Below are 22,434 nucleotides of genomic sequence, written 5' to 3'. Positions count from 1 at the left end.
TTTAAAAATGGGGGTATTGGTGTGGTCTTCTACCAGAAAACACCTTAGTTTTATCCTAATTCACATTAAGTAGGTTTCTTTCATAGTTGAAGCCAAACTGCCTTAGCAGCTTTTGAAGTCCAATGGGAGTATGGGAAATTAAACTGAAATATCCTTTCCCTCTACCCTTACTGGGGAAAAATGGGATTCCCCACAAGTATTCTACCATATCATTTATATGTAATTAAAAAGGGGGCCCCAAATGCAACCTCGAGGCATCCCTTTTGGCGGTTTTAACTGAGTTACACAATTGGCCATAGACACCTCAGCTTCATTGCGGCAGGCGCTTTCGCCTCAGCTGGCTGAGAAGCGCGTCGGACCTCCTGCTACGGAAAAGGTGCAACAACTGGGGTAGGGGGGAGAGGCCAGGCCAGGCGCCCCTCGCCGCGCGCAGGTACGCGGGGCTCCCTCCCTCCCCGCGCAGCATCCACATCCCTCCCTCCCTCTTCTTTCGCTAACCTTTCCCCTCCGCCAGTCCCCGCCCAAGGGGAAGCGCGTCCCGCCTGTTCCGCCGGCTGCTCCTGCCTGGGCGGTAGCGTGTCCGCCAGCGAGGGGTTCCGCGTCGCCGCCTCCCGGGCAGAGCGCCCCTCTCATCCCCTCTCCTCCGCCGCCAAGGTGGGATCGCTCGCTCTGTTTGCGAGGCGGGGAAGAGGGGGGGGGGGTTGTTATGGGGGGGGGAGAAAAAGAAGGAAGGGGAGACGCGTGTGGGGCTGGCGGAGGAGGCCTGGCGCGGCCACTTGTCCCCCTGCCTTGCCTAGGGCGAAGAGGGCGCCTCCGCCTGCCTTCCATGGGGGGTGAGGGGAGAAGCGACGCCGCCCATGGCTTGGGGTGAAGGGGCGGTGTGAGAGAGGCAGGTGGAGAGGCCTGCTGGTTTTTACTGCGGCTCTCCGGCAAGGTGGCACCCAGAGCCCGGCTGGAGCAGACCTGCCGGCCGCATTCTCCTCCCTCCTCCCCAGGTCTATCGGTATCTGCCCGGCTGCGCCCACCTCCCTTCCCAGGGGCGCATCATAGGGCTGCCAGCTTCGGGTTGGAAATTTTGGAGGTGCAGCCTGGAGAGGGTGGGGTTTGGGAGGGGGCCACTCTTCAGAGCAGCCATTTTCTCCAGGGGGGACTGATCTCTGCGGTCAGTTGTGATTCCGGGAGGTCTCCAGCTACCACCTGGAGGTTGGCAACCTTAGCTTGGAGGAAGGGGTGTTGCTGGGGCTGAGGCTTGTAAGGAGCGTGAGCAGGCTGTAGATGCAGGATAGGGGTGTCCCTTGCAAGGGAGGCTTGTTGTCGGGACTCTGCTGGGATGGGGGGGGGGGTGCTTCGGGTGAAATGCATGGAGGGTGGAGCGGAAGGATTTGCCACTCTTGTTGGCATGGAAAGCGACCTTGCTCCCAGCTGATGATTTTGGGGTGCAAGAACTACCCCTTCTCTTCCTCATTGACTCTGTCCTGCCCTGCTCCGGGCTGCTCTCCCGCCTGCTCGTTTGACTGCCTGGGAAGGTCTCCCACTGGCTGCCACTCAGAGCCGCTGTGGTCAGGCTGGGAAGTGGAGCAGCCGACCAGGGGCACCGGTAGTGGGTGCTGAATTCCAGTCCTTTCTTGGGCTCTGAGCTGATTATTTTTAGCTCTGCCATTCCAGGGGGCTTTGCAGAAACTGCAGCAGTCAAATCCAGCTTCCTCCGAGATGGGGTGCAGGAAAATTGTCATGCACAGATGGGTGCCTGACTGCTGGCTGGCCCTTTCCCTCCTCCTTGTCACCTCTAGGAAACCCCAGAGGGTCCCCTCCTTCCTTGTTATGTGTAGCTATGATGGCACCTAAAACGGTATTTGAGAAAGGAAACGTTTGTGTCCCTTGTTATTTCTCAAGATGGACTGTGGTGCCCTGGGAGGGAGATTTAAACTGCTCTGTGTTACCTGTGTGTGTGTTTTTCTCCTCTTTCAGATGCCCCCTAAAAAGGGAGGTGATGGAATTAAACCACATCCAATCATTGGGCGATTTGGGACATCTCTGAAAATTGGCATTGTTGGGTTGCCAAATGTTGGGTAGGTGACTAATGGAAGTAAACTTTGCTTTGTCATCCTTTTAAAGGTAGCAGGTCCTCCCGAATAAATCAAAGAAGACTTGTGCTGTAGTCTATAACCATTGCAGTGAGATCAGATGTATGCTTATGTTTTACTTGCATAAGATGATTCATAAATGTTTCAAAGATGTACTAAACTGCCTATTTTGTGACTGAAGAAACCTAGAGGGCCAGCATTGCTTGTTTTTGTAATTTTAAAACAGCAGATAATCTGACTTAATACCATTATGGATAAATTACAACACATTAAATTATTTTAATGAATTCAGTACAAATAGTTTGAACATTTTTTTCAAAATTACTTGCATCATACAGTTGATCTTTGTTAATAAAAGCAATATGAGCTTATATTGCATATGGATTCTCTGGGTGGAAATATGCGTGGAAGGAAGCAGCCTCTGTTTAATTCATTTTGTTATAAAGAAAACTGCAGAGAACAAATATTAAGGAGTAAGGAACAGTGTTGCATTGCAAAGCACACTAACTGATATATTTATGTTTGTGACTGATCCATACACAGCGGGCAATAGTAAGTTTTGAAAGATGTGTACAGAGGGGCAAAGAGTTAAGGAACTGTTGTTATCAGACTATCAGCATCTTTTCCTGTTGTCTACTAAAATAAATGCTGGAGAGAAGCAATTATGTGAGAATGCTGGACATTGTTAATCTTAATTGTAGTGAAACATTTAGAGCCAGGAATGAATTCGATGTTTTGCGAACCTAGTTGCAGTCTCTGGCCAGTATGTTTGAAGTTTGTGTTGGGTGGAGGGATGGAATGATAAATAAATATTAGAAAGAAGTGATACTCATTCATTGGCTGCGGAGCCACCTGTGGCTCCTCTGAGCGCTGTTAGCCAGTGAGGCACACGCCTCATGTTTCACTAAAGTGGGCAAGGCCCATGACCAGTGGTTATTGGAGTTGGTAGTTGAAGCTGGCAGAATGGGTAAACTGCAAGATTCTCTGAGGCACAGACTTCATGCAAGAGATAGAAGTAAACATGGCTGTTTTGGTTGAGAGTGATTGAGAATGTCGCTTTGTGAGCCACAGAGTGAGTACCACTGGTATAGAGAATAGATAGGTATTAATAGAAGTAATTTGAACGAAGGAGAAAAGCTTTGCTAAAGAAGAAAGTCTTGAAGAAACACTTATACTGCAATCCTATGCCAAGTTATTCCATTTATCCTTACTGAAATCAATAGGCTTATATGTCAGTAATTCTGCATAGGATTGCAGTGGTAGAAGAAGAAAGTATGATGCAATCATAAACAGAGTGAGACCATTTTAAGCCACATTAATTTTAGTTGACTTAGTAGAGTATAACTCTGTTTAGTATTGCACTAATAAAAGCAGAGTGGTTCATTTTAAATATAGGGAGCAAGGTACCAGAAGATTATTGGGGGAAAGAAATGTCTTAAATTTTAATGCAAAAGAGAATTTAAGCTTATTGTATCTTAAAATGAGAATGACATTGAGATGGATTGCAGTCAGTTGATGTTAACATCGAAACTTCTGTGATAGCTAATTCTGTTGAAACAGTTGCCATAGTGATGTAGTGATCACAAGTCACATGCTGTCATGAAATTGTAATCACATGATCTTGCTACTCATAACACTTATTTGATATAGTTACATTACAGTTAACTACATAACTTTAAAATCAAATTCTTTGATTCTGTAAACATGATCATTCAATTACACTAATCTCACGGGAATTATGTTGTTAAATTAAGGAATATTAAGAGGAGTTACTGAAGGGCTTTGAAGTCTAGGTATTTTACTAAGCAGGTGTTTATTATCTGTTGAATATGTGAACATGCAAGAATGGTACAGCCAGTTTGTAAAGTGGTTTATGAAAACTTTAAAATTATGGTGGCTCAGATTAAACATTGTTTTTAATGTGCAGTTTTCAGTCTTTTTCCCTGTTTAGTTATAAATTTTTTTTATTTTAATGTAGTGCTCAAAGCAGCTAACAGCAATGGCTTAAAAACCAGTTTTACAGATAGACTCCAATAACATTGCATAACCTGAAATTCTTAGACCAGACCACAAATCATAAACCACCTGCATCATTAACATCTCCTTAATGATAATAAATAAATAAAAGCCATTTTATTATTTATTTAAACCACTTAATTGATTTTTTACCAGAGCAACAACAAAGTTGCACGGATCTCAAAACAACATAATAAAGCAAGCCCACCCACCCTGGTTAAAAAAACATGCCTTACAAGCTTTGTAAAGGATCTGTTCTTGGATACTGTTCTACAGTTGTGGAGCTATAGCAGAAAGTGCCTGCCCTTTTACTTACTAAAGCTAGCCCAAACTTCCCAAAGAGAGGGGCTTATTTGTGAGCAGGCTTGGTCCTATACTAGGAGAAGTAGTCCCTCGGATATATGGGCTTCAAGTTCTAAAGGGCTTTATAGGGAACAACCAACATTTTGAATTGAACTCAGAAACAAATTATAGATGGTACAGCTGATTTAAGATTAGAGTAATATGCTCAAACTTGCTTATTCTGTTGAACAGGTGCTCTGTTGACTTAAGTATCAGCTGAAGTTTCTGGTTTGCCTCTATAACATGCTGTAGAGCGTGCTACCAAAATCCAGCTGTGAGGTGGCAGTAGTATAGACCAGCATGGTTGGATCGGCTGAGCTGAGAAGGGAAGATAGTCTCATTATTCGGCCTGGTTGAAGAATAGTATTCCTTGCAGCTGCCCGCTCCTATTTATCAAACTGCAGTTGAAAGTCTAGCAATGCCCCCCAACTTTTCACACACTGGGGTAAGGTCAGTTTTAAATGCTAACGATTGGTAAATCAGTCCACTCTGGGATGTGAGCTGTCCTGATAAGCATCATCTCCTAGTTTGGATTCAGTTTCAGGTTGTTCTCCCAGTCTGCCTGACCGCAGCATCCAAGCGAAGGTAGTCATTCCTGTGGAGGCTTTATTAAAGATACATAGTGCTCAGTTGGGTGTGATTAGCATATTGATGACACTGTTCCCAAATGCTCTGGGTAGTTCAAAGGCATATTATATTTATTTATTTACTTCGTTTTTATCCCACCTTTCTCCCCAATGGGAACCCAAAGTAGCTTACACTGTTCTCCTTTCCTCCATTTTGTCTGCATAGCAACTGTAGGGTAGTTAGACTGAAGGTGTGTGGCTAGCCAAAGTTTACTCAGCAAGCTTCCATGGCAGAGTGGAGATCCAAACTTTGGTTGCCCAGATCCTATTCTGACACTCTAACCACTACATCACAGTGACTGTCAAATAAAACCTTGAAGTACAGTATCAAGTAGACTCTAGGCAACAGATTCAATGTGTCCATCCTGTTGGACAAAAAAAAGATTTAAAACTGAAGGAGCGCTCTGCCCATAACCCCATTTCTTTTTCTAGTCTATATATGAAATATGGTGTGATCTAATAAAATCTGGAGGGTACATCTGTATCCATCAAAATGTTAAGATCCTCCAGCAGTGTGAGAAAAACAGGCCTCTGAAAACAGGCCTAAAACCTGACTGAAATGGGTCAAGGTAAGAAGTGTCGTTCATGTATGCCTGAAGTTGCTCTGTTGCTTTGTCTGAAAACAGCAAATTTAACAGCACTGTGTAATTGGCTTATATCATCACTTGACAGAAGGAAAACTTACTCCGTATAAATTTTACTGTTGCTCCATTGAGGGATTTCAGGGGAAAAAAACACGTTCTTCAAAAGATGTATTTTTAATTCTATCTGAAGGAATTCTAATCTTATCTTGGCAAGATTTTTATAGGATTTTTTCCTTAACATTTTCACCTGGTGGCCTTGACAGCACAAAGGCCCATCAGTCAGGGAGATGTCGGGACATCTCTATGCAATTCTGACAACAGAATGCTTCTGGACAAGTTGGGCATGAGAACTGTTTTAAACCTGCTGTCCAAGACAGAACAAATGAGCGAAATTTAACCAGCAAAGGAGTGTTGTAGAAATCAACCAATTCATCTACCTCTTTGAGTGTTCCAGATTTAAATGTTAATAGAACATAAACCACTTTACACAATTTTGCTGGATGAGGTTCTGTTGATGCCATGGTGATGGAAAAGAACTTTCTTTTGCTACCATCCCTGCAACCTCTTAAGCAAGTTTGCTGTAAGTCTGCTTTATCATGATGTCCTAGTCATCTCCCAACCCATTTCTGATCTCTTGTAAATTGAGGATTTGGAGCCTGCTTAAGGGAGGCAAAGGGCTCCAGGGAGCATTCCATCCCAAATTTCCTGCAGCTTGATGTTCCATACTTGAACTAAGCCTTGATCTATGATCAAAAAATACAAAACCTAGGGAGTGGCGCTGCTCCATGTCCAGCTGCAGTTGGTTTAAGCTTTGTGATGTTGCATATATGGGGTAAGCAGATCTCAAATACAACTCTCTGTTTTTCAAAATAAGGAAATCTACATTTTTCAACGTGTTAACCAAGAGTCAAGCTGCTGCAGAGAATTTCCCCTTCTGCACTATCGATCCAAATGAGAGCAGAGTACCCGTGCCAGACGACAGATTTGACTTCCTTTGCCAGTACCATAAGCCACCAAGGTAATTGTTTCCTCCACAATAATTTAAGCTGCTTAATATGAATAATGCCCAATAGCCAAAATTTCTGCACTGCCTAATCTGTTCTTCAGAACCTTTAAGCATGTTGGAGTGTCTTTAATACTTGAGAAACTCTCAAAACTTGGGTTACCTTTCAGCAATAAAGTCTGAGGAAGGGCTTAAAACTGATGAATTGTTGTTTATAAGCCTGCCTCAAAAGTTGATCTCATGAAATACTTTGCAGTCATGGCTTGGATCCTAAGCTGCTGCTTTGTTAGTGTGACAGGTGTCCTCCTGCTGGAATGATGTTTCCTTTGGCAGAACAGAGTAAGGCGATGCTGATTCCCCACCCTCATTGCCGTACCCCATTTTGTCCCCCACTAGGTCGACTGGAGCCCCTTGACCTACAGGAGCACAATTTTGGGGTGGGTCCATGGGCTGCATCAGGAGAGGGGAGTTGGCTTTCTTTAGTGCGATTTCCCTCACACTGGTTGGGATCAATGCCTGTATCTTGATGGTTTAGACAGAACAGTTCATGTCCAATGGTGAATCCCTCAAGTTTAGACATCAACAGTTGGCTCCTCTAGTTTTAGGGTAAAACTAGATGTGGTGGTGGTGGTGGACATGTGCTTCTTTTCACCTCCCTGCCCTACTCACTTGTAAAGGTCTTTAAGGGCAAACAGAATATGCAGGAGAGGATGCTGGACTCTTCCTCCCAACCTGAGTTCGTTGCTGTAGCCACTTTTTTCTGTCCCCAGCTCTCCTCCTGTATTGGAGCCAGGAAGGGAGAAAAGTGTTTGACACAGCCAGCTTTAGGGTGGTAAAGTGAGAGAGGGTTCAGTACACTTTTTCCATATGCTTTTACTGCTTACCTTTGCTTTATATATGAATGGGACAGACACGTGAATGGTGGCCATGTTTCGTTTAGTCCTTAAACACACACTTCTCTTTCATCTTCTTCACTGTAGTTGTTTGGGCCATCCATTTCCTTTGCCCATCCATTTGTCTCACTTCCTTCCGTTTCCTATTTTTTTAACTGTGGGTTTTATAGAGCTGTCCAGTCTTTCTCTGAAGAAGAAACTCTCGCTGTGTCTTGTGACTTCCAACTTTTGCCAATGTGGTGTTTAGTGGTGCCTGTTCATCTTGCCTGTTTTTTGTATGGAGAATGTGCAGTGTAAATCCTAAGCATGTTTGCTCACAAGTAAGCCCCACTGCAATTGATGGGGTTTAATGCTTAGTAAGTGTGCTTAGAAATGAATTGCGGCTTCATTTACTGGATGCTGTGCCAGACTTTGGGCTCTAAATCATGTACTTTCTTCCTCTTGCTTCAAATCATTCTTGCAAACAAATGGGTGGTTTGCTTTATTGCTGAATTGCAAAGAAGTTAACTCATGCTTGTTAAATTCAAGATTGTGAAAATAAGGGATCACCACCCCAGTGAATAGCCTACATTTCTCCAGCAATAGGTATTTCAAGGATGTTCCCCTTGATGAAGATAACCGGAACAGTTCCCAACATTTAAAAATCATAACGAAAAACATTTTTAATCTGAAGTTTTGGTTGTATTCTCCATTTTTAAAATGTTAGAGTTTTTTCATTGCAAATACTGTACAAAAATAGCCAATTGCAAGAAGTCTTGCTTCATGTGAGAACCCACTGTGAAGGGAAGACACACAAACACATGGGTAAGGAGGCAAAGTTTGTGTCTAGAGAATAACACACAAACTACAGTGTTTTATACAGCTCATCCTTCCTTCCTTGCTTGCTTGAAGAATTCAGGGCTATATTACATCCAAGGTCCCAATGTACACAAACTCCCCTTTATATTCAGGATTTGTTGGGATGAGGCCTGACTTACAGTAATGTCCTAATTTCTGTATCATGTTCATTGTTGTATATCGTATCATGTTCTTTATCTGGTAAAATGCTTGTCACATATAACACCAGAGATTGCAAATTTCCTGTTCTGTCCTAAACAAGAGATGCAGAGTTCTAATCAAACAAATAATGTGGTTAGATAAAACCAGGAATGATGATCTCACAGTTTTGATCTGAACTCAAGAGATAAAGTATCTGTGTGAGTTATCACTGTCCTTAAATCATAGTTCTTTTGTTTGTGAAAAGTATTTAATGTGTGCTGAAAATGTTTACAGCACTTTATATTTGTCAGCTTGTTAAGTTGACAGAGTTGTGGGTCCACAGCTGTGAAACCTTGTGTATGTATGTATTTCTATGTATCTCTCTCTTTGTGAATTTTTGTTTATTCTAAGTCTGCTCCTGTTCTGAAATAAAAAAAGATCTTTCATAGATCACTGTTTTCAAGTTTCTGGGTTAAAAACTGCCTCAACAATTCTTTTGGGCTTATCTGTTCTTTACTTAATAACTTTTCTTAGCCTGAACACTGGACAGGAACCATAAGAGAGCTATATAGAGAGCTGAACACCAGATAAAAACTACATATTGTTCTAGTATTTTTATGCTGTTTTAGTTTTTTATTTTGTCCGCTTGCTTCAAAATTATTTGGGTGTATGTAACTATAAGTATGATGTCCTGATACTAACAACAAATTATCCAAATCCCATGTATCCACAGCCATGACTGGCAAAAGCATAGATTTTTAGTATTTCATGAAGTTTAGTATTGAGACAGAAAAGAACAGCTTAAACTGAAAACTAACTACGGTCGTTTGTAGAGACATACCTTTCACTTTTACCAGGCTTACTTAATTAGTTGACTTTTTAAAAGAGATGATATCCTTGACAATATTGCAAATATGCAATCATATTAAAAACAACATCCCCAATCTCAATTGTTATGACCTATATAGTTGCTTGTCACTAAAACCTTGAATTATATCTTTCAGCAAAATTCCAGCATTCCTGAATACCGTGGATATTGCTGGCCTTGTGAAAGGAGCTCATGCTGGGCAGGGTCTAGGAAATGCTTTTTTGTCGCACATTAGTGCCTGTGACGGGATCTTTCATCTACTGCGTATGTAAACCAAATCATTTTATGTTAATATAATTTAAACCTGGTGTTTCTTTTTTCTTATGTATGAACAAAGAAATAGAGCATTTATAATGACTGACTGTTTATAGTGAAAAAATTAGTTTTCTTCCCAGAGAAAACTAATCTTACCTGTAAATGGTACACATCCCATCATGCAGTTCTGACAATTCAATGACCCTTGAGGTTTTGGGGGAGGGGCCAGTGATTTCCTCTGATTCTCTCCTCCCTGTTTGCCCCCTATGCGGTCTTGAGGGGGTTTCGGTGGTCTGCAGTGTGGAGGGGAAGTGGGACAGCCCCATTCTGAAAATTAAGTGGATGATTGGATACATACCAGTAAGTAGAATGTTCTGATGATATTTAGTGGGAGCTTTAGTTTGCTACGGACACATTTTTGCTTTGTTTATACTTTGAGGGCAGCGTTTTGTACTATTTTGCTAAACATACATGATTTAATCAATTTACTTCTGTCTATTACATGCGGAGTCTTGCTCCATGGGAAGGGAGTTGTTGGATCTAGTCCAATGTATGCATATTGATTTTTATTTTGACTAGAGAAAGTTGAAGTTCTCTGACAGCAACAAGTGGATATTGGTGACTCCGATCTCATTTTGACCTTTTTAGCTGAAGACAGAATCATAGAGGCTGGACTCGTTGTAGGGAGTTCTGCCCAATCAGTAGTACTGGAGATGTGTGATTCACAGTTTATGTTTACCAATCTAGCATCATTGAATAATTTATTCAGTTTTATTTACCCTCTCCCAAGAATATAAAAATTACATAGTTCTACTAAACTTAACAGCAATAGCTACAAAACTGTTTTTGCAAGATGGGCGACATTGTAAAACAATGAAACAATAAAATTACTTTGTCGAGTCAGCTTTTCCTGAAGTCTTCCATGAGAATGGTTTTTGAAATCTTGTTTTAGGCTATCATCTGTTCTTTTCTTTTGAAAAACGTAATGTTGAAGTGTAGCATTACTTACAAAATGATGGTTGTTTTATATCTTATTTTCTCTATGGGAGCCAATAAGTCAGTACAAGTGTCGCAGATAATATATCGATTCTTCTTGCACTCTCATACCGGGTCAAAATAAAGTAAGCATTTGCTGCTTTAGCCAGACCCAAGCCCAGCGTAATCTTGCTGATGAATAATATCTCAAGACACGTGCCATTGCTAAGTTGAAAAAGTTATGCGAATACACGAATATTTTTCCTTGTGCAAGTTGAATTTTTGTATAGTGGGCTGGTAGATGAGAACAGCTTTTTATAGATGTCTTCCATGTACTAATGCTGGCTTGTATCCTACCACTCAGCAAAGCTGGCCGCCTTCCTCCTGCCCAAGACTGTTCTTCCGATGGAAGTAGCTCTTTGAGGGATAGGATGCAAGTGTTAGCACGCAGAATGCTCTTTAGGCTAGTTACAGGCTTCAGACTTTGTTGAGTGCAATGGTAGAGTTATAAGCCATTGCTGTAGAAAATTGGGATTTGTTGGAGAGTGTTATATGCACTATTTTAAATTGAATTCTTGGCAAACTGGTGCATTGTCTATTACATTGTTAAAATGTGTGTCAGTAATGCTACCCTCTGGCATGTAGCATTACAACTTAGATGTTTCTTTCATTATTGTGTCACAGCACAGATAGGCAATGTGGTTGATATTCAAAATGATCTTGCCATCATGGTCTTATCGATATTGGCTGGTTTCAGTGTCATTTCAGGAAGGGACTCCTGGCATGATTAGAAATGTTTTTTAGCTGAATTGTCAGCCCTCTGCTATGGTGAAAAAGCTTTATCATTGGTACTCCTTAATGACAAGTGCGCCTCTAAAATATTAAAAAATCTATGGCTGCTTCCACACACGTTGGATAATCCACTTTCAATACTCTTTAGTGAACATTTGAAACTGATTTTCCATGTGTGGAGCAAAAAATCCACTTCCAAAGGATTCTGAAAGTGCATTGAAAGTACGTTATTCAACGTGTGTGGAAATGGCCTATGTCCAGCCGTCTTCGGTCATGGTTTTGTGTATCTGCTCCCACTCTGAAGACTAAAAGTTTTAAAAAAATAAGAAATGAAATTCTCAGGATTGTAACAAGAACCTGTTAGGCTCCTCGAGCATGTTGTCCACTTCTTTGATACTGCTCTTACAGTGTGCCAGAATCTCAAAAATGTCCTATAATCAGATTTCACACTTTTCCCCTAGCAGTTTAGCTGAGTCATTCCTCCTCTGCAGCTCTCCATAGGAATGATTGCTGCCGTGTACAACAGAGAACAATATAAAATGTCAAAATCTCATAAAAATCTAAAATAAACAGATAACTGTTTAGGGAAATAGATAATATAGTATAAACAGCAAGCAAAACTAATGACTAAAACAATATAAAATGGCAGGTAAAACAAACCAGCTTTTAAAAAAAAAACCATTAACAAAATGTTTGGGGTGAATAGGTTACCTTTAGGCATCAGGTTAAAACTTAATAAATCTGTTGCCAAGTGAATCATTGCAGAGTGGCCGTTGCATAATCAGGGTGCCACCAGAGAAGAGGCACGCATACACTAGGCACACGAACACCCCCTTAAGGAAGTGAGAGCATCCAAGTGAATTGCTTCCAAACTGAGTGGACAGTACCGACCGTGATGGGCCAGCGGTCTGATTCAATGTAAGGCAGCTACATGTGTGTTCAGGTGTGTGTTTTCAGCTGGTCTATTTCATCTGCAGCTTCAGATTGCTTTATTCACTGTGATGAGGATGTGGATACCTATAGCCATGTTGCTTAAGGAAAGGCTGTATTCTGCGCACTAACTAGAGATGTAAAATTTCTGGAAATTCTGAAGCTAAGGAAAAAAAAACACTTGCTGTTTTTTTGGGGAAAAAACAGAATTGGGGGGATTTTTTCCTATGGAACCTAGCCCATTTTAATGCATTAACCACGTACACTGCATTATGTATAACTTAGCATATGAAATTATATTAATTGACATATTTATGGAATATAGAAATATAAATGCCTTAATTTTCTGCAAGCAAAATTGCAAGTATACCCAGTATGAAAAGGAGCGAGAACTACAAACTGCTATACCCTATGATGTCTTAACACATTTCACTCATTCCAAAAGGGGAAAAAACGTATTTCGTAGAAGTTCTTTTAATTGTCCCCAGAATTTATCAATTTTTCCCATTGGAAACACTGGTGAAAAAAGTCATCGGTGGAGGGGTACATGGAAAAAACCTATTGTTTTTTCCAGGCCTTAACATCTCTAGCACTAACTGAACCTAGGCAAAGGTGCCACATGGATCTAAATACTATATTCACTCCCCCCCCCCCCCGCCCTTGCCCAAAGTTCTGAACCTTCCTTAGGGGAATGCAGCCCTATCCACCCGATCTCGTAGTTTCACATCTGTTGGTAGAAAATTAGCATTTTTGTATGGTTTTGTTGTGATACTGGGGACCACCTGAATGCCCACTGTAGACAACTGGTAGTCTCCAGAACAGCTGCACTGCAGAACACAAAAATGAGTCTGACACTCTATTATAGTGAGAACCAACTATTTTATCTTGCTCTACATTCCTCTCCATTTCTTTTATTATACATTTTAGTGAACTATTAACTTGAACATTGTAATGTTTAGTACAGTTTTACAAAAGAAAAAGAACAATATATTAGCATCAAAACACCGTAAATGTATGCAAAAGGAGATGTGTATCAACATTTATTAATAAATAGTGTTATTTATAAAATAGAATATATATGCAATGTGACCATTAAACTTATTCTACACTGAACTACAAAAAGGAGCCTTTAGCAGTTTCCATATTATCTGAATCACTAATAACGGTGAGTGGTCTTTGTATGTGGAACAAAAAATCTGTAAAATGGGTATGCAATTCTGCACTTGGGGAAACTTTTAAAAAGTTTTTGAAAAAGAAGGTGAGGAGAGAACAATCCCCTCTGTCCCCCCAATCTCAGAAGATCTCAAGGGTCCCTTTGGGGCCAAGGCAACTGATAACAACAGAGCTGAATCTCCTGCAAGGGAATCAGGGAGAGCGCCAACCCACTGCACCACAATCCTTGCCATAGGGAGGTTCTGTGCAAGGTGGTAGTCTCTGGTAGTATGTGTCTGTGTAGGGTAACAGAGACTGCAGTTGGGCATGCCTGGTGTGGGGCAGGAATGGGATATACTTTCCCAGGCAGGTCTGATTAAGCAAGTTTGGGGGAGCAGTGTGAAGGGAGGAAAGAATGACACAGAGGAGTGGGAAAGTGAGGGCCATTGGGCGCGGAGGGTGTATATCTCTTCTGTCCGCAAGTCCTTGTTGGCCCTCCTCTTGTAAGTGCTGTATAATCCATATTGCTTTTTAAAAACCAAAGTAATTTTTCTTGTAGGTGGTGCTTACACAGCATCAGATAATGTTATGGGGTATTTGGGTAAACATTGTCCTATATATTGTACTTTACTTGACTGTAGTAGTGTGATCTCACTGACATAGCTGCGCATTAAACATTTGCAAAATGGCCGTTCTTTATAAGGTTGTTGTTGGACATGTTGTCCTGAGGGCTGCTTGAACCAGTCCCCATTTCTCCCCTACGTATGTATTGTTTTCTCAGACTGTAGAAAAATCTCATGTACCATAGTGCTCCAAACAATATGATACTCATGCTTAAAAAAAGGTGCAAGCACCGAGTCATTACTGACATCGCATCACGACATTTTCTTGGCAGACTTTTTGTTATGGGGTGGTTTGCCATTGCCTTCCCCCGTCATCTACACTTTACCCCCAGGAAACTGGGTACTCATTTTACCGACCTCGGAAGGATGGAAGGCTGAGTCAACCTTGAGCCGGCTACTTGAACCCGGCTTCTGCCAGGATCGAGCTCAGGTTGTGAGCAGAGCTTGGGCTGCAGTACTGCAGCTTACAGAAAGTCATATATACACCTCCATGGTATGGTCTATTGAATCCTTCAAAAATTGAGCTTGGCACACATGGGAAGGGTAAATTGAACAGCATTACCAGTTCATAATTTAGGGTCAAATTTTCAAGTTCTTATAAGGAAGTTCTTTCTGTTTCAGAGTTTCTGAATGCTTGCAGATTTCCTAAAAGTGTTCAATAGGTTTTCCATGTATTATTATTTTTTTGGTAGTTCTGTATTCTCTAGGCATGTTGTATTTTTACATTCTCAAAGTAGAAGTCATCCCTGCTGATAGATACTGCTGGAAGCTGCCCGCAGCAAAGAGGAAACATATGATGATATTGCTTAGCCACACTTGATTGCACCAGCTCTTTAGTGAACAAAGCAAAAGCCACATCTCATATTTTCATTATGTGCAGTAAATGTTATGTACAGCCAGATTGATTTAACTCAGAATAATACTGGCCACGTTCTGATAACTGTACATGGCACAAAACGGGGCTTGTTTACTGTACTTCTCCTCCCCGCTAACCCCATGGACCGTGATTGAAAACTTCCTGGTTTGGGAAGCCTTTTTCCATTTGCTGTGATCTTGCCATGCAAGTTCCTTCGTGGCTTGTTGTTGCTTCTTTGCAGACTTGAGGTTCTAAATTGGCGTTGAAACGTGATTTAGAATTTCAGAGTGTGGGGAGGAACCCACTCCGACTTGTCTATTGGACAGAGTCTCTCTACACGAGATGCTTCAGTGCATGCCTGTCAAGCGTCGGGAGATGCAGTGTTAGCCGAAAGCATAGTTTAAAAAGACAGAGCCTGCAGAAATTTCATCTCTCCAGTCTAAAACGGGGATTGCAGCCAGAGGGCAGCAAGGAATGGAAATGAGCTGGAGCTAGCTGCCTTCCAGAACTGGGTTTGGACCTGGAGAGGTTATAATGGGCTGAAATTTCTCTTATGGCATTTCACAGCCCCATTACACAGCTCCAAAGTCTTCGCCCTGCCGCCAGCTCTGTCTTTTTAAACTACCTTTTGCGGCTAACATTGCGTCTCCTGACACGTGTTCTTCATGTGTCAAAAACTGACACGTTTCTTCATATATCAAAAACTGACACGTGTTCTTCATGTGTCAAATGTGTTGTGTAGAGAGACTTTCAGATGTTGGATTTTGTTTAAAGGTTTCTAAAACAAGGAAGCTTTAAGTTCTGCTCCACATGTGGAGGGAGGCGGGAGGGAATGCACAACCACAGCAGAGAAATCATTTGTGTGCTCTTGTTTGTCATGACTTTCAACGCTGGCAGTATTATTAATTAGATTTTTTTTTTTAAAAAACTGCCTTCCTTCCCAGCCACTGAAGTCTTAAAAGTAATTAATACCTTGAATAGTTTTTGGTGGAGTACAGTACCTAGATTGGCTATAGAGGCAAGGATCCAATGAGACATTTTCACTGGGTGCCCTAATCTTTTGTGCTGCCCCCCAAATCCTGAAGGTGGGGGACCTCTGTGAGTGAGTTTTAACAGAGTGCAAAGAAATGAAAATGGAAGTAAAAACTGACACCTCCTTCCTGACTGTACTGATGGGTTTTCTGCTTGTATCTTTTGGGGGTGGGGGGAGAAAGGAGGATTGACTTCCGGCAGGATTCTGTTTTCTTACTGACACCTTGAAAGAAAATTATTGAATGATTCTGCCTGGATTCAGAAAGAAGGCCGGACATTTGCACAACATGTAACATCCAGAAGCCAATTCTGTGTAAAATTAAACTGGTGCAAGGTCAGATAAGAACTTTATGGCACAATATTTTATTTATTATTTATTTTATTATTTATGTCATTTATAGTTTGCCTTTCTCACTGAGACTCAAGGCAGATTACACAGTGCGAGACCAGTGCAGTCATTTTCAAGGATATTTTCATAAACAATGCCAAAGGGTAAATAAACACAAGTTTACAAAGCATTAGTAAGAATCCAATATAGAGTTGAAGAAATGCTGAAACAGAACATAAGCAATTCTAGGGATGACATTAAACCACATGAAGCACAGGTAGCTCATAGGAGCACATATTTAAGACAACAGTATAGAAAGGTTTTAACTAGGGGTGTGTACCCGAAAAAGATTTAGGATTCCCACTTCAGGTTTACCCAAAGTGGGAAAAAGCTTTGGAAAAACCTGAAATCCAAGGCCAGTGGGAAGGCAGGAGGGTCGTCTCCTCTAGTACGGTGCCAGGTAAGTGGGGGTGGGGGGTAAGGGTGGGGAATGGGTAAGTTTAAAGGGCGCTGTCACTTGTAAAAGGGCCCTTTAAACTTAACCCCCGGGCCCCTGAAGCTTCGATACACGCATCGAGCCCGATTTGGAAAGCTTCCCAAAGCATTCATAATGCTTCGGGAAGCTTTCCAAACCGGGCTCGATGCGTGTATTTTACCCGAATCAGATACCCAAAGCGCATACTCCTAGTTTTAACTAAAATAAACATACTTGAGGTTTTGAAGGGAACATTTGGGGTAGAAAACGTATCTGTAACTTGCGGGATCTCAAAGTTTAAAACAAGAGCTGTTACTTCAGAATTAAGAATTGAATTGAGAATTGCTTCTGCCTTCTGGGCATGAGGTCCCTTCTAACCCTATGATTCTGTGATTCTAAGAACTGTGTTCTTGTATTTTAAAGGTGGGTAGCCGTGTTGCTCTGCAGAACAGCAAGATTTGAGTCCAGTGGCACCTTAAGAGACCAACAGGATTTTCAGGGCATGAGCATTCTAGAGTTAGAGCTCCCTCCTTCAGACACCTGTCTCGAAAGTTTACACCCTGAAAATCTTGTTGGTCTCTAAGGTGTCACTGGACTCAAATCCTGCTGTTGTATCTTAAGTTTGCAATATGAGATTTAAGTACTAATGGAACAATTAGTACTTAAAATTCTTGATACTCTTAAAATGTTTCAAGTGTTAGCCAAGTTTTCCTGTCAGTACTTTCTTGTATTCTTAACAAAATTGCTTACCATACCTGTTGTGTATTGGGCTGAGTTAGGCCGGACAAGGCCTCTACTGTATCATATTAAATGTTATGCATTGTGTTGAGCTCCATAACATGTCAAGGTTCCTAACACACTTCATTCTCATTGGTTACATTGCCTGCACTTAACCCTCATTGGGTACATTCATATGCATCTTCATTGGTTACTTTCCGGGGGCAGCAGCCAATCGGTCCTCTCAAATAAAGACCAATCAATGGCCTGCCTGCACACTACATTATATATAGTTTATGCAAATGATGGCATTCTAACATACACGTTCTTATTGGTTGCTAGCTATTATTGGGGCGGGGTTTCTGTGTATATAATGAGGGCTTCTGTTCAACAACAACAGCTTGTCAGTGTGTGTCTAGTGAGTAGTGTCTGCTGTCATCTGTCTGTTCTGGCTTGCAATAAAGAACCTTGTTTTGGCTGAAATCACTCTGGGCTGCAATAATTCTGAGCTCCAGGCTTAGTACACAATAGTACCAGAATAATACCGCCCTAGTTAGTACTTGGATGGGAGACCATCAAAGAAGTCCAGGATTGCTACACAGAAGCAGGCAATGGCAAACCACTTCTGTTCATATCTTGCCTTGCAAATCCTATGGGGTAGCCCTAAGTCAGCTGCAGCTTGACAGTACTTTAAACCCACACCCACGCACACCAAAACAATTTATGTTGTTTTATCCAGTACTGGGATATGCACATGGTAGCTCAAATTAGGTGGGTGGCACCACTGTAGATCTGCAGAGTGTGCTCTAATTTTTGTCTAGCCGTTAGATGAAGATTGAGCTAAGCATCCCTGTTCGCATTACACACAACAGATAAATTAAAAAATGTCCATGTCTGAAGGACATGGTAGTAATGTAGCAGCCAGTGCCATGCTATTTATAGATAGAAATTGTTCAGTTTCCTCAACAGGGACTTAACAGGTCTGATGTTGCAGACCAGAAAGAAGTGGCTATTGAGAAACCAGGACTATTTTTCTTACCTCCCCCAAAAGAATATATCAAGAAATATTTGTACCAGTGCAGCTCACTGTATTTGAACATTTATGTTTCCTTCTTTATTTTAAAGATTGCAGATGCTATTCTTTTTACTCCACGGCTTATTAAGTGCAACAGGACAGTACAGTTCATTTTTTTTTTTGGAGAAATTACTTAATAATTTTCTAATGAGATTTCAACGTGATCAATATGACACTAGGGTGTTGCAGTTTTTAAAGAGAAGTTTACTTTTCTTTCTCACAATTGGAATTTGCATCATTATTAGAGGCAAATTAGCAGAAACGCGTTAGTCTTAAAATTCTAGTAAGCCCCATAGAGTTCCCTTTTAATATTTTTATAAGATTGCCTGCCTTGGGTCTTGAGATGGTTGGGAGAAAAGCACATATAGAAATACTTTAAATAAATAAATACGCTAGCACCATAAACCATGTGTTAAAACCTTTCCTCCAAAGGAAGATATTCTCATCCTGAACACCAGCAGGTTCAGGCTTTATTGGGGGTAGCATTTCATAAGACAGGATCAATAGCAGAGAGAGAGAGTCTTACTCTCCTTTTCTCAGAAGAAATTCAGAGCAGAGCTTTCAACGCTGACCTTAACTATCAAGTTGGTTATTATGGAAAGAGGTATTCCTTCAGGTAGGATCAACCCAGGCCATTTAGACTTTCAAAGGCTTAATGCCAGTTCCTTGAATCAAGTAGATAACAACACTCTCAGATTTAAACTCATTTCCTTAACTAAAACGTTAAGTAATATTGCCAAATAGAAAGCAAGGTGAAAATCTGTGGCTCAAGCCAGTGTAGGGCCTGACCTGGATAGCCCAGGTGAGCCTGTTTTCATCAGATCTCAGAAGCAGGGTTGACCTTGGTTAGTAATTGGATGGGAGACCTCCAACGAAGACCAGGGTTGCAGAGGCAGGCAATGGCAAACCACCTCTGTTAGTCTCTTGCCACCACCAGGAGTCGCCATAAGTCAACTCTGACTTGAGGGCACTCTCCACCACCACCACCAAGCTAGTGTGGAAGTATTTCAGCCTTTCCCAATGGACCTTTTGAGATTCTTTCTCACCCCCCTTCCTGGATAATTAGAGCATGAAGTGGTTTGAAACATCCTAAAGTTTGACAAGTAGTATAGTGTCGAGCAAGGAAGCAAAAATAGACTGCTACCCAAGAAATACAGATCCATAACTTCTCTTAATACAAACACATACACATACAGACAATTTGGAATGATGGCGTTATTGTTCAAACAGCTCGAATATTATGGATTATTGGTTTATGAATATGTTGAACTTTTATTTTAGGTTTTAATTTTTAATTAAGTTTAGTGAGATAGCCATTATTGATGTGCTTCTTAGAATTTGTCTACCAGTTTTGTCTGTGAGTTCCGTTACTGAATACTTTATAATATTTAGGTGTATTACAAATCTTTAGAAACTATTCGGTGTTGCCAGATTCCTTTAATTAATGTGTATTTCAGCTCTGTATATCATTGAATTTCAGCTTTAGGTAGCTAATTTATTTTTCATGTATTCCATTTGAAACCTTAAGTTTGAATGACAGTGCAGTCTTATGCAAAGTTATTCCACTCAAAAGCCCTTTCATTTAATTGCGTTCGTATTGAAGTAATTCTGCATAGGATTGCACTGTTTGGCACGTCAGCAATGTTACATTAGTTACTTCTTAAAAATAGTTTTGCTTTATTTTGCAGACCTAACATGTTGAGCTTATTTTAGCTGTTAGATTGATTATAGGTGATCTAATAAACCACTTTGTAAAAACACTGCCCTGAAAGAGTTAAAAAAAAGCTCTTTTCAGTGTTTCTTTTTACAAGCCACCTGTTGGCTTAGATGCACAAGTGTATAAATTCGAACAAAGTGCTCATCACTTGTCTGCCATCAGTGGCAGCATAAAAATTACTTGTGGTGCTTGCTTTGCAAGAAGTTCTTTTGTGTTTGTGACACCAGCTTTGTTTTATACAATTAAAGTATTACACGCTAGAATAATCTAAATTGCAGCCACTAAACGGTGATGTGGTTCTTTTTTTTTCCCCCCCCAGAGCTGAATTTGTTTACTGATTGTATGCAGCTATTGACTACTGCTTTAACATGACAGGTCCCTCGGGAAAATGCTTTTTTCTGCCAGTAGGGAAAGCTTTTCATGCTCATTAAAAAGTTCATTTAGTTATGATTAGCTTTTTATTCACTATATATATTTTTAAAAGCTGCAACCTAAGAGCACCGTTAAGTATCTTAAAATGAAGTCATTTATACTTCAGGGGGGATCATATAATATGTTTCACAACACAGTTACATTTCCATTATGGATTATTAGCACTGAATTGGTCAACTGGACTAATATGCCAAGGGTAGCTATATGGTGAATTTCCGTGTAACTTGAACTTTGAAAAGAAAAAGAAATCTGCAATAACTTGTGTTGGGTAAGGGGAGGAGACGGAGAGGAGCACTTTCCCCTTCTTTTTGCTTGTTACCTACTTCTACCCACCCAGCTTAATGAAATTGTGTGTTGCTGAGAGGTCTCTGAATAGATCAAATTCAAGGTGGGGTTTGTTGAGGTTTAATGTGCTTGATCAAGATCAGATTCTAATCCTTTCCCCTCTTTTTTCTAACATCATTCTCCCCTTAGGAGCTGCTATTTACTCCAGGGGGAGAAATTGGCACCTACCATTGTATGGTGTTTGTTACCTCTGTGGGGCAACTAGGTTCTTGAATGGAGGGTGGTGCAATGGAAGTCAGAGGAATAAAGTTATAGAGTTAGCCATTTTCTCTCATGCCCCAAGCTGGATTGGGCCACCTGCAGTTTCCATTGTGTGAGAAACTGTACGAGATTCATCCACAAATCCCCCATTGTCACAACTAGTTTAGCTGCATCCAAATTCTGGAAGAAGACAAGGCCAGCTACCAATGACACAGTGGGAAAATGCACTTTTTAATTTTGGGCCTTTTTTAGTTTCCATTCAATGAATTTTTCATTTTCTCACTGCACCATTGGTTTTTGGCCTTGCCTTCATTTGTCTTGCTGGCTGGTGCAGCCCTCTTATTTTCCTGTTCATTTTAGGATCCCACTAGCAATTCCTTCCGTGAGTAGGGCTGCAGTCCTAAGAACTTTTATGGGAATAAACCCCAGTGAATAGGAATTACTGCTGAACAGGCCTAGACAGGATTACTCCCTAGGTTTTATTGCAGATTGTGTGCGTGTGTGCGCGTCTCCCAGAGATATACTGCAAGTGCTGGTGGAAGAACTCTGTTCAAGCTATGACACTGAGTCTTGAATATGATTTGTCTTGGTGTAGATGCATCTGGGAAGTGTCTCCATGAAGATAACTATCTTAGATCAGTTGCCATTCCCAGCTGGGAAATCCCTGACTTGAATGGAGCTAGGTGGGAATAGGTAGATGAGCTGTGATAAACCACTTGAGTGAAAAAGGAAGGAAATTCCTGACCTTGTTCTTCCCAGAACTCCATTGTTGAGGCTCTTTACAAGTTTCCATATCTACCGTGTTCTAGATCTCATTGGCGGCTGCGATATTTTCTGTTGGGCTGGGTTGGCCCAGCTGATGACTGCATATGTGGAGTCCTTCAGTTGGGGGTAGGAATGGATGGTCTCCTTGCCTAAATCACAAGCCTCTTAGTCCCTTCCTTGGATGTTGTAGAGGTCTGCCCTGGTTGCTATTCTGCCTAGCCATAACATTTGGTTGGATCTTGACATACATGTAATGGTAACAGTCTGTCTTGACTTGTCAGAAGAATCTCGGATTTAGCTAGTGTGTCCACAGAGTATGTCTTTAGAAGGTGTAGATGTGAAACATAATACCTGACAAGTATATAGTAGA

The 22,434-nt window shown here is 41.2% G+C and overlaps 1 protein-coding gene across 1 annotated transcript in view; it reads left to right on the top strand.

Moving 5' to 3' along the window:
- The first annotated feature begins 542 nt into the window (after positions 1-542).
- OLA1 (Obg like ATPase 1) overlaps positions 543-22,434 on the top strand; it is a 112,707-nt gene continuing 90,815 nt past the window's right edge. The window contains exons 1-4 of the mRNA XM_054972578.1: positions 543-654; positions 1,969-2,069; positions 6,527-6,670; positions 9,531-9,658. Of these exons, the coding sequence (XP_054828553.1) occupies positions 1,969-2,069; positions 6,527-6,670; positions 9,531-9,658 (373 nt within the window). The 5' untranslated portion in view covers positions 543-654. The remainder of the gene's footprint in view (positions 655-1,968; positions 2,070-6,526; positions 6,671-9,530; positions 9,659-22,434) is intronic.

Source organism: Eublepharis macularius, chromosome 2 (assembly GCF_028583425.1).
Source record: "Eublepharis macularius isolate TG4126 chromosome 2, MPM_Emac_v1.0, whole genome shotgun sequence".
NCBI lineage: Eukaryota > Metazoa > Chordata > Lepidosauria > Squamata > Eublepharidae > Eublepharis > Eublepharis macularius.
Note: the sequence above shows the minus strand (reverse complement) of the source record. Positions and strands in the feature narration are given on the sequence as shown.